The 12944-nt window shown below is 36.6% G+C and overlaps 1 protein-coding gene across 6 annotated transcripts in view; it reads left to right on the forward strand.

Annotated features, from left to right (window-relative positions):
• Window positions 1–12944, forward strand: part of St18 (ST18 C2H2C-type zinc finger transcription factor) — a 311874-nt gene that overhangs the window by 284386 nt on the left and 14544 nt on the right. For all 6 annotated transcript variants that reach the window (XM_087185715.1, XM_004837518.4, XM_087185713.1 and 3 more), the window contains 7 exons: window positions 258–373; window positions 5249–5311; window positions 5935–6003; window positions 8185–8247; window positions 8348–8428; window positions 9415–9636; window positions 12800–12888. In XM_087185715.1, coding sequence (XP_087041841.1) covers window positions 258–373; window positions 5249–5311; window positions 5935–6003; window positions 8185–8247; window positions 8348–8428; window positions 9415–9636; window positions 12800–12888 — 703 coding nt within the window. The remainder of the gene's footprint in view (window positions 1–257; window positions 374–5248; window positions 5312–5934; window positions 6004–8184; window positions 8248–8347; window positions 8429–9414; window positions 9637–12799; window positions 12889–12944) is intronic.

Here is a 12944-nt window from a genome sequence, read left to right on the forward strand (position 1 = left end):
TTTCTAAAGGTGTTTCCAGCAATTGTAATTTCTCATTTTTCACTGAGGATAAAGATCCAAAGCAGTTAGGAACACATTCTTTTACTCTTGATCTTGTTTATTTCTTGTACAAGTCTTTTGCAATATTTCAGCTAAATCTTCAGGTAAACTCAGATCTGATTTGTGTATTTCAGATCCAGTTGTCTTTTCAGGATTCCCTAATGACTCTCTCTCTCTCTCTCTCTCTCCCACACACACACTCTCATTTTTTTTTCCAGAAAGACACAGTAAACTCTTTAGAAAATTTAGAAGAAAAAAAGTTTCCTGGAGAAGCCTCTATACCAAGCCCTAAACTCAAGCTCCATGCAAGAGATCTCAAAAAAGAGCTAATCACGTAAGTGGTACCCACTGCTGTGTCTTGTAAGATTCTGAAATTAAGAGACTGAAGTTTATAATTTTGGATAACAATATTTTGGCTTATACAGTTGACTTTAGGATAGTTTTAGGAGAATTTCAATTAGCCAGCAGCTAAATGTCCAACATGTACCTAAACTTATGCATTGAACTGAGCAGGCTGTAAAAGAAAAAAGTGTAGAGACTATGGTCCTATGCTAAGAGAACTGAAACAATCTGTTGATCAAAAAGTAAAATAAGATGGAACAATTAGAAAAGTGGATGTTTTGGTGAAAGTTCTCAACTTGAGATCCATTCATGTTAAGGATTTAACACTTCAGGGAGTTAGGAAGTTGTAACTAACACTCTATGAAACTTGCTACTTGGGTTAGAGACTGAATGGTTTTCATTACATCTTCAGAGGGGTATTTTGATCCAGAAGAGTTTAAAATCCATTACTCTGATTTGATCATTGCACAATGCATACATCAAAGCATCACATTATATCCCCTACAGTATATACAATTATTATGTTTTAATTAAAACTAAAAATAAAATAAACAGACCAGGGCACCTGAACACAGTAAATACCAGTTGTGTACCAGTGAGTGAGTGAATGAATGAAATGCAGGGAACTATTTTCTATATGTGAATGTTTAAATATTAATCAAGTATACTAAAACAGATAAATTTATAGCTGCTAATTAATGATAGTTTTCAACCAACAATATCTTTTCCATTAGTCACTAGTGCTTATACCCTCCGCTCTGTATCCCTCTGTGTAAAATACATTTAAAATTTTCCACTAAATATAGATTTTAAAACCTCTCATGCCCTGGGAGACTCTCCACCTAACTCCGTTTCTGCTTTCATTTATAGCTAAACTCCTAAGAAAGTTATCGATAGTGGGTGACTCAGTTTCCCTCCTGAATGTTTGCCAAGTAGACTTTCACTGTCATCACTCCACCCAAACCACCATTCTAGTTAAGTTCATCTGAGACCCCTCCCCTGTCCTGGCTGTGGGTCCTTGATTCTCCTGTTCCCTGTTGATGGGACAGTGGGATTCCACCAAGCTCACCTCACCTTCCCCTATGGTCTGTAATCTGCCATCCACCTCTGACTTCTAAGCCAGCTCACCTGGGGACTTTCACTCACTGCAGTACCTTCCTGGGCTCAGGCACAGCCCTCTCAAGTTTGGGATGTCTCAGACTTCAGTCTTAGGACCTCTTCTGTCTTCCATCTACACTCTCTTTGGTCTACATCTTCACGGTGACCTTCAGATGCATGCACACCGGTCCACAGGGGCAGTGAGCTCTCCCCTTCCCTCAGGCGCTGCCCTTTCCTTCCTCCCATCCTCCTCTGCCCCTTGACACACCCTAAGCTCACCAAAAACACACCTTCCCTAGAGCCTCCCTGCCAGAAGTTCTCACCTGAGCCCACCTCCGCTCCCTCAGCTCTTCTTGCAATTATTGTCCCTTACCTGTGAGACCTTCTGGCCGCTGCAGTTCCTCACCCCAGCTCTGACACTCTGTCTTCTTTCCAGATCCTTTCCTCATCGCATGTAGCACCATCTGACACATGGACAATACCCAGTTGCCTTAACCTCTTCTGGCTGTTGTCTGTCTCCCTCACTCACAAGGAGGCCCCAGATGCTCTTCCGCCATCACATTCTCTTCGCCTCATCCACACCACTGGTGCTTGTCATGTACCATCTTATTTCCCCATCTACACGCACAGTGCCTGGGATAGAGAACACATCTCAAATGCCAGTGCCAAGTATGGCCTCAAAAATGGCAAGCATTCAGTAGAATTATTCCTAGTCCAGCATGTGAGTGGCTTTTGAAAGCTTAAACTTCGCATTCCTTAAGAATTTCATAGGCAAGCGTTCCTGGCTAAAACATCATGCGCCCATATAAGTCAGTATTCACCTGGGGCTGGATGGTGGCCACATGACCTGCCAAACACACTTCAACTTAAATTTCCCCAAACATTGTTTCTTTCCAAGAGGTCTCTTAAGTGAGTCATGCGCTTATTCCCATAAGGACCTGCTATTCAAGCTTGCACATCTTTGTATAGCTTCTCTTTCCACATGATATTTTTTAATATCTTCAAAAATGGAAAATTTTTATTTTTGAAAATGGATTGTTGGGAATTGCCAAAAGTGATTGCAAACTAAATGTCATGTAAAAGATTAATGATTAATATGCAATACCATTTTGAGTGAGAAAAAGGAATGTAACTTGTAATGGGTACTGCTTGTGGGTATTAAGGTAATCCAAAAAAAAGTTTCAAAGAATTTGAACAATTTGTATAATTGATAATTGTGAATTATCAAGCAAAGACTTCACAGATCACACACATTACAGACAGGATGGGTATCTTGATGGATATCACTTATTATGTGTATCTATGTTAGTATATTTGTTTTGTGAAAGTCATACTACTTTATAGTGTTACTCAGTTCTTATGATTTGCTTTATGTTTTAAATAGATAATTATACTTTGCTTACCAGAAACTGGTAAGAACAGCATTTTATTTTGTCAGGCATCCTAAAATTTTTTTTCTAAGGCATCCTACAATTTGTAGAGTTTGAGTACCACTTAGGAAATTAGATAGTTTCCTTCCTTTAGTTTTCATATTTTCACCTGCAAACCTTACCATAATATATTGCCCAACTGTATTGGCACATAAAACATTTTTCACTGTAGATTTGGAATTAAATCTAGCTATCAGAATCCTAAACAGAAATTTTTCCTAATATTATGTTACCAATTCTTTGTTGTTTGACCTTTTTCTATAAATAAAATTTAAAAATTTTTCAAATTAATTTTCAGCTAATCAAATGTATGTTTTTATGATATTTCATAGGAAATTTTATATAATTCATTTTTAAATTATTGTATCTTTTTGCCTCTTTTGACAATGTTATTAGGAATAATTAAAAATAGAATAAAATATAAAATAAGTGCTATTAAAGAACACTAGGTGGCGAAGTAGTAGTCCCAAAGTGGGAACTGCCAAGCAATTGAAACAAATCTCTCACCTCCCTCCCTAAATATTCCAGTTGTATGATGTTCAAGAAAGATTTTCCTATATTTAATCTAGCACTAGCAAGTTAACTCAGCTCAAGTGTAATCACTATTAATTTTTTCTTTACTGTTTTACATATATCTTAGCTTCTATACTTTCCTTTCTGACATCCTATCCAGGCAAGGGACAAAAGAATTAGATGACTCAATTTAGATCAAGCCTTGGAAATCAGACATCCCTTTATGTTTTTCCTGTGTATAGTTATTTTTAGGTTACCTGAAAATGATTGGAAAATAGCTCACAGGGAAAAAAAAACTACTTAAAACGTGAAAATTCAGAAAATACTGGAATGTTGTTCATCGATCCCAAATATCTCTTTCTTTGAAAGGTTAAATTCTGTGTTCTACATGTATAGATACGCCCTCACTCTGGGAAGGTTGTCAGAGAAAATCAGATGCAGGAATGACGTAACTTATTTTCTCTCTGATTTCTAACACTGCCACAAATAGCGCTGAGTAGGCTGGGGTCAATCTGCTCACCCCAAATGAGTGACTTTCCAACAGCCTCATAGGAAATTAAATGACTGAAAAACCAAAGAATCTACTAAAACTTCTAAGGATAACTATAATCTTGCGCTGCTTTTTAAAACATGAAAGAAGCCCAGGTCATGATCAATTTTTAAGATAAAATGAAGCATAGGGGGCTCAAATTGTGGTGAAACATCTTTGACAGATGGCCCAAGAGTCTATTCTCAGACTAATTGTGAATAGGGTATTGTCTTTCTTGGGTTACAGATGTATTAGTCAGATGTCCTGTCACTGGTACACAATACCAAATATCCACATCTTAAAGAAGACATGTATAATTTAACTTACTGTTTCAGGGGATTCAGTCCATGATCATCTGGCTCCAAGCCCGGAACATCATGGTAGAAGAGCATAGCAGAGCAGAGATGTGCATTTCACGAGGGCGTGGAAGCAATGACAGGGAGGAAGGCCGAGGACCGAATAGACCCAAATCCACACCTCCATGACCCCCAACACACAGCCAGAAGAGTGCTTTACTAACCCCCGTGTGACGCCTCAGCCCATCAAGCTGATGTGATGAAGCTTAATCACCACAACAGCTTTGGGTGAAATTACTTGAGTTTTAAGCTTCTTGCCTATTTCTGTACTGTCAGCAACTTTCCCACCTAAAACATCAGTTTTCATTTTAGTCAAAGATTTTTCTTCTTTTTCTACGAGTGGTATTTAAAATTTTTATGAAATTAAGATGTGTTGTGTAAATATGCTAATTCCCCACAATGAATGTAATCACTGTATACTGCCAACATGTATTAATAAAATTTTTAAAATGTTCATTAAATTACTAGGTTGATCAAAAAATTCTTTTAAATGTTCATTAAATTACTAGGTTGCTAGAAAAATTCTTTTCTTGAATCTATCATATAATTGGTGCCAATACCCCTCAGATCTGCTTTTAAGTATGGATTTCTAATATTTATTTTTATAACATTTGTATTTTCAAAGAAATAGAACACTGTCAATTATTGACTCACAAAATCACTAGGACATGTATTTTAGTAGTATCACTTAAATCATTTGAAGCAGAGAACTGGATAAGATGTTGGAAACAGATAGCTAAGGAAGCAACTCTACATGCTATGATTCTTAGTTTTGTTTAGTTAATCTACTGGTTCATATATAAAACCAACGTAAATCCTTAATGCACTAGCTTCTACATCTTCTGTGCAGTATCAACTTATCTTAAAAAGAGGATCTACTTCCTAATCTATGAATCTGTGAAATGCACTTGACTCTAATAATGTACTTTTCTGTCCATCAGCTGTCCAACACCAGGATGTGATGGAAGTGGCCACGTCACTGGAAACTATGCGTCTCACCGCAGGTAACTTATGACCTCTCCAGTGTGGTTAGGGCAGGTTTTCATCATTTTGTGCTGTTGTAAATACATACTCTCACCCTTTCTTGGTAAAAAATGGCTTTTAGACCAAGTTACAAAGTGGGAGTTAATGTCAGACTTTGGTCCTGTCTACCTTTAAGTGAAGACAATAGAACAACTGGGGTGGACCATTAACCTAGCGGAGATGGCACCTTTGATGCTGGACAAGAAAGATTGAACAGTACAAAGAGTGTGATGAATCTTTCCATTGACCTTTTTCTTGTTATTGTTAGCTTTCTTTTTGGGCACCAGATTAAGCTGTTAAGCTAGCATCACCTGATGCTGCTGTGGGAATGAACTGTGTCAGCAGTCACTGGGCCACTGAATTCTAGAGCTGGAGAATTTCATTGGATAAAACCATTCCTTTGATAAGTAACAAATCTGAGTTTACCAGAAATAACTGAAGTGCCAGCAAGTGCAGACTCAGAGCAGCATAGCCAAATTCAAACCCAGATTTTTATCTCCAACCCCCAGTCACTAATAATTTAACATGTCATAAACTTGGGATGCCATTGAATCAGATTTGTGTGTGTCAGTATTGTATTTTTTTCTTTCTCCTCCCTCTGTAGTGTTTCTGGATGTCCCTTAGCAGATAAGACTCTTAAGTCCCTCATGGCTGCTAACTCTCAGGAGCTTAAGTAAGTGTCAGGAGGCATGACTTCCTTAGCCTTTGTTCCCCCTGATGGGACCCTGCTGGTCATTCAGTGTCAGTGTGATCAACAAGTAGTAAATTATACTTAACTAAACAGTAGCAAAGCACTCTTTCATGAGAAAGTTGGAATGACAACAAAAGTTGTAATCTAGTTAGTTTGTTTGCTTTGGAGGCCTTATACAGTATATTATAATAATTTTTAAAGGAATGATGTAATTGTTAAATCAAAAACTTTTTGTGTTGATTTCAGACCTACGAAGGTGTGTCAAAGCATTTCCATCATCTAATTTTAAGAAAATTGCATATTTTACTTTATAGGCATTTTAAAAATCATACAGCTACCTTTCACTTTTGCATGCTAAACACAGTTTTGGTTCATTTCTACCGAGTTACAAGATCTCAAGTTACATGTGCATTAACACTTACTTATTTTATTTTTCATTTTTATTTTTTATTCCAAAGTTTTCATTTGCTTGATTTTATTACATACAGTATAATCAAAAATTTAAATCCATCTTATACCCTTGATAATGAACCAACATAAAAGTTTGGAATGGAGTAAATAAAATAAAGAGAACTGTGAAATATACAACATTTCTCATTTTCAAAATATTAGGTACAGTTTACTGTCAGTATAGATTTTAGAAATTGTGTCATTGATCACCATTTTTCTACATTGAAACATTAAAAAGTTAAGTTCTGATTAATAATTCACCAATTGAAAAGTGAGATATACCAGAGTAGTTTATTTAATTGTTCTAAACTTCTCATTGCTACATCTTAAGTATAGCTATTGGCTCTCTTAAGTATTTTGTCTAAACATTATTTCAAAAAAGTAGGTAATATATTGAAATCACGTAGATTGAGAAGTCCTATTGTACCATTTAATAGTTAGGTGTTTTTTGCCAATGTCAAATAAGCAGTATTTTGGGTTTTCTATACAAGAAAAAAGACATTTCATTGACCTCTTGTTCAGATATTCGAGGAGAATCTCTTTTAAGAAACTATTTAGAGCAGGTGTTTCCATAATTACAACATGCTAGTAAAGCACTGTTTCACTAAAAAATGTTAATAGAAAAAGATAATCGCACAAGCTTTCCTTATACTAGAGAATACACAGTATTTCTTTAAATGATTAATTAAATACTCAATGCAGGTTTCTCCCATTAGCTAGAAGAAAAGTGTTCTGATTTTCTATTTCATTTGGGAAAAAAAGCATTTATCCCCTTTTTTGTGTGTGCATGGATTGGTTATAAAAGTATTCCATGAAAGTTTTTAGGGATTAAATTTAAGAAAAAGGAGAGTATTCACAATTTTCTTTAGATTATTGCTTTTCTCAGCTAGAACTCTTGTGTGGGTAGAGATCTGAACCATAGGGAGCATAATGTGAAATAATAAATGAAGGTAATCCATACTAAAACCTTCAGAAGATAAATATTTTGTGATAGCCTCTGTTTTAATTTATATTGGGGATTTTTAATAAACAATAAAAAGAAGAATATATGTACAAACTTTTGTTTTCATATGTACTTTGAAACCCATTCCTAATCAGAAGTAGAAGTGTATTCCTCTTCCTTTTTCACCTTTCTGATTCCAGATTTAATGGATTATTATCAATAATAGTTATGGGAAGATTTTCCCAAAGACCAGCTAACTTAGGCGATGAGGCAGGACAGACCAGGAACAAAATTATTTAAGTTCTCTGATAATCATATTAATGCTCCAGATCTCCTGAGTTCACATATATCACTGTTGTTCATGTGCAATTAATGGATTATCATGGTAGGCCTGCATATCAGAGAAAATAAATTATTCATAGAACCAATCTGGAAAAGTGTTCTTCTTACATGAAAGATAAGAAATTCAATGATGTAGACAGAAGCCCAGCAGTAAGTTGTGGGCTGACTTTCAAGTTCCTTCCAATACAGGATTTTTTAAAAATGTACAATAAATGGCAACTAATACTTTATCTACCAACCGTCCCACAATAGTTCTATATTTTAGACTTTTTCTCAAAAATGGATTCTTAACCAATATTTAAGCAAAAGGAAAGGGAAAGAAAAATACCACCAAAACCAGCTTGCTCTGTCTAGTTCGACTAGAATGTGTCATAACTCCTTTCCCTTCCCTAACCTCATGGCCCACACTCTGTTTCTGTGTTTTCCAGGTGTCCAACCCCAGGTTGTGACGGCTCAGGGCATGTGACTGGAAACTATGCTTCCCACAGAAGGTAGGCCTGACCCCACTTTGAGCGACAAACCAGTATGTCAGCAGCAACATGCAGTGAGATCTCAAAATGTTGTGCTGTTGTTGTTGGTTGTTTCTTTTAGCTTGTCTGGCTGCCCTCGTGCGAGGAAAGGTGGTGTCAAGATGACACCTACGAAGGAAGAAAAAGAAGACCCTGAACTTAAGTAAGTGCATCAGTGGAGGTGTCTGGGGCTGCTGTGTCATGTTGGTTGAGAGGGTGAAGCCCCAATTGGGGTCCAATTGCGCATCATTCGAGCCTGAGAGAAGAGAGATCCTATTAAACATCAGGGCTCCTGAAGCGAATCAGGATGGAGCTTCGAGAAAATTTTCCCATTCATAGCTGTGTTTTTACATTTCTTTGGCAGTGCAAAAGAAAAAGGGGAAGGTCAACCTTTTTCCAGTTTATTTTCAAAGAATTCAGCATTTTAGAAGTGCTATAGAATGACAAACACAGCAGCATTTTCCTCTGAAACTACAATTTTGCAAAAGGTGAAATTATACATAAATTAAATTTCTTCCTCTAAGAAATATGCCACCGAGTCTATGGTAATACACACAGCATAGATGCAGATATAGACTTTTTTTTCTCTACAACATTTCTAAATACAATATTTAAACATTTGCAGACCAAACTTGCAGTACCACAAGTGATGTGCCATGTAGCAGTGATCAAGGTAGTTAACATTTTATACTCTGTGACTTTGTCCAGAAACAATTTAATTTAGTATTTCTTTTCAAGAGTAGGAAGAATTTTTTGAAAGATAGCTTCTGTCTAAGAGAGACAGAACGGGGCCCAGAAAGTGAGCTGTCCCTTAATTTAGTACTTAAGTGAATGACCCTAAAGCTAAAATGTGTAAACATGAGACTCCAGAAATGTATGGTAAATCAGCCAAGTTTTATCATTTTTCCTACCTATAAAATGGAATACCACTCTCTACCCAATGGATTTTCAGTGAATATTAAAAGAGGTAATACATGAAAATTGCTGAGCTCAGAGCCCATGGACCATTGTTACTATTAATATAATCCTGCTTTGGTACTTGTGGTCACATCCTTTAAAACTCTGTAATTTCGTGCCTTGCCTCCTGGGTAGTGTGGAACTGTTTCTGCCTTTTTCCCGGCTGGTAACATCTCCGCTCTGTCTCTCTAGATGTCCAGTAATAGGGTGTGACGGCCAAGGTCACATATCAGGTAAATACACTTCACACCGCACAGCTTCTGGCTGTCCCCTGGCTGCCAAGAGACAGAAGGAGAATCCTCTCAATGGGACCCCTCTCTCCTGGAAACTGAACAAGCAAGAACTACCCCACTGCCCCTTGCCGGGCTGCAATGGACTGGGGCATGTAAATAATGTTTTTGTCACGCACAGAAGGTAACATTTGTCTTTTGTCATTGTATTCTGTTGATGTTGTGGTTGGTTGTCACCTGGATTGTTTTGGGAATGGGGTCCAAACCCTCCTAAATGTCATTCATTATAGCGCTTTAGATATCATAACACTGAATCTTGCTAAATAGATGTTTTCCTAAACTGAAGAACAAAAAATACCGCTTTATGTCTTTCTGAAAATTCACTACACAGTTTTCAAGTGCTCTAGAGACTGTGCGTTTGTTTTGTTTTTTTGTGAGTGTATTCTAAAATATTGTGTATGCTGCTATTTTTAAATGGTTCAGTCTTTTAATGGTTCACTTCAATTCCAAGTGGTGTTATCTGCTCTATTTTGTTATGTAATTGTAAACTTTCGCTTTACATATTTGTATCATTCCCTCCCTCTCATGCACTGGTTGAATTTCAGGCAAAAATTATAATTATTTTGCTGCTAGGAAGATGTGACTTATCCACAGCAGCCAGAAATAAAAAGACATAAAGACTGCTAACAGTACAGAGGATGAAGGAGAACTGGAAAAGGCTTTCAGAGTTTCACAAAAACTTAATTCCTTTATCATTGAGTGCTGTGTATTTTCAACAAGCTCATGTTGGGCAAGAGTAATCTAACTCCAGCTTTTTGGTTTACTTTCTGCCTAAAGGAAAAAAGCTAGAAGATTCACAATGTGTTTCTCCCATCAATGAGTCCTTTTCTATCCCTGTGCTCCACTGTACATGATGCTGGTTTGAGAATGAGGCAGGAGGATCGAAAGTCTGAGCGCAGCCAGAACAACTTACAACTTAGTGAGACCCTGTCTCAAAGTTTAAAGCGGGAAGGGGTATAACAGCGTTCTCTGGGTTCAGTATTGCAAAATAAAAAAATAAAATAAAATGGGCTGGGGATTTAGCTCAGTGGCACCACCCCTGCCTCACAAGCACAAGGTCCTGAGTTTGATCCCTGGTACCAAAATAAATAAAATAAGCCAGTGAAGCTTTAGGAAAACTTGAAGTTGCTCTGTTTAAGAGTAGTGAACAAATGTTTATGAGCAGTATACAAATGGAGCAAAGTTGGGGCACTTTGACACTGTTCATTTCTAAAGCCTTCCCAGAATGGCTTATTTTGTGGTTGTCACTGAAACCTGCTTATTGAGAAAACTTGAATTTTCCAAGTGGTTAATTTTTTAGGGTTTTCAGGTACAAGCTGATGTCCACTGTCTCACACCTTGTTTTATTTTGAATTTAGACTATTATTTAAAGTTCAGGAACAGCAGTACAAATCAAGTGTATGCAGTACATTGTCTCATCTGCCATTTTGTCTTAAGGAAGATGAAGAAATAGCTTAATGTTGCTCTCATGTATGCCTTCATAGAGTTGTAGATTCAGTCAAAACCGTATAAGGCACACTTTTCTGCCCTTCCAGTATGGTCCCCATATCCTGAAGGTTACAGCCAAGACCTGCCAAACTTCAACTTCAAAAGGAAAAGGAACTTTGAAATACTTTTCCTGCTCAGGTTTTTAAATTTAAGATTTGTTTTATATCCAGGATAAGATAACTACACTGAAATATACAAAATATCAGGTAGCATTTTTGGAACCAGAACCCTAATTTTATAACTTAGCTATATGCTTTGGCCCTAAGTCATGTAACTGGGGACAGAGGCTTCATTAACTTTTACACAATACCATCTCAACCTGGAAATATGCTACAAGTTATCTGAACAAAACAGAGCTTTTGAGGAGAAGGAGGGGCTTTAATCAAATGTTATCATCCATTATTTTACAAACAGATTCACTACAAGAATCCTTAAAAATCCACCTTACCAACTAGATATTCCTTCCATTCATGAGCAAGTTCTGAGAACACAACATGTGACAATAGAACAAGACAAACTTCTTGCAAACTCTCCAGAAAAGGAAATAATAATGAAGTTTATCAGGGCCACGATTGAAAGAAGCTTACAGGATGGAAGGCACAGGTTCTAAGTTCAGCCTGTGTCTCTCATTTTTTTCTGTCCTGTATAAAATAATTTATCACCTAACAAATTTGAGAAAACTACATCCCCTCTATCCATAATATTACCTATTGCTATTTATCATGTTTTATATTACTATTTCTCATATTTCATAGACTCTTAATGTACAATAATTTACTACTCTTTAAAAATACAGGGACTCACAGTTATTAAGGGCTTTGCTCCAGAAATATTTTCTACTTTGCACAGCATCACAAATGTCAGGTTGACATGCTTTCTTTATGTGGGAAACAATATTTCAAATAGCTGATTATGGTCACTTTTATTTTGATCTTAAATTTGTTTAGACAAAGATATAACAAAACTGAAAAAGAATGAATGGCTACTTGGAACAACAAAACTATCTGATCACAGATGATGGAGAAAACATTTTGTGCACCGTTGTCATTATCATATCGGTGCAATTTAAATAAAAGAAATGACATTAAAGGAAAGAAGCCCTGTGAAGAGTGCAAGTATTCAATTGTCAGGGTTAGAAGTACCACCCCAGGGTAACAGACCACCACGGGCACCCTGGGTCTCAACACAGGCAGCAGCTCTCATTATTCTCCTTTCAGGCTGGAGATTTTTTTTTAATGAAAAATATTTTAACAGTTAAAAAATTAAAAACATTTTCACATCGAGACTGAATGTGCTCTAGGGAGAGTAGCGAGGTACTTTTGACTTTTGTTGAGTCATTATGTAAAGAGCAGACCACACTTTGTATAAAAACAGGAAGAACTAGATTAGACTTTATTTTTCATGGAATTTTGACCAGTTAGGAAAAATCCTTATTCATAATCCACATGTACAATTTTCTGTTTACAGAACATAAAGTAGCCACTACAAAATGAAGGCACTTTTATGAATGCAGCAGAGTAGCATTCTCTAACAAAATGAATTCAATCATGATGGTGTAGCAGCAATGAATATCTGTACTCCAATTCAAGGAAAAAAAGCACAAAACATTTTCCATTGCTGGAGGCCCCTTTGCCTTTCCCTTAATAGATAGTTACTGGTTATTTTCTACAACAAGACCACGGGTTATGATACAATTAGTAGACAAACAAAAACATCAATAATAGGTAGTGAATGAAACTTTTTAAATTTTTCTAAGAAATAGTATGCATTTCACACATTAACATAAATTGTTTTTGCAGCTTATCTGGATGTCCTCTCAATGCACAAGCTATCAAAAAGGGCAAGGTCTCTGAGGAACTAATGACCATCAAGCTCAAGGCCACTGGGGGTGAGTGACCATCTCCACTGAGGTCTCAACATAGCTCTGCAAAGGTTCTGCAAGTC

The sequence above is a fragment of the Heterocephalus glaber genome, unplaced genomic scaffold (genome assembly GCF_053883595.1).
Source record: "Heterocephalus glaber isolate CG9 unplaced genomic scaffold, H.glaber_assembly_v1.0 deba00000281, whole genome shotgun sequence".
NCBI classification, from domain to species: domain Eukaryota; kingdom Metazoa; phylum Chordata; class Mammalia; order Rodentia; family Bathyergidae; genus Heterocephalus; species Heterocephalus glaber.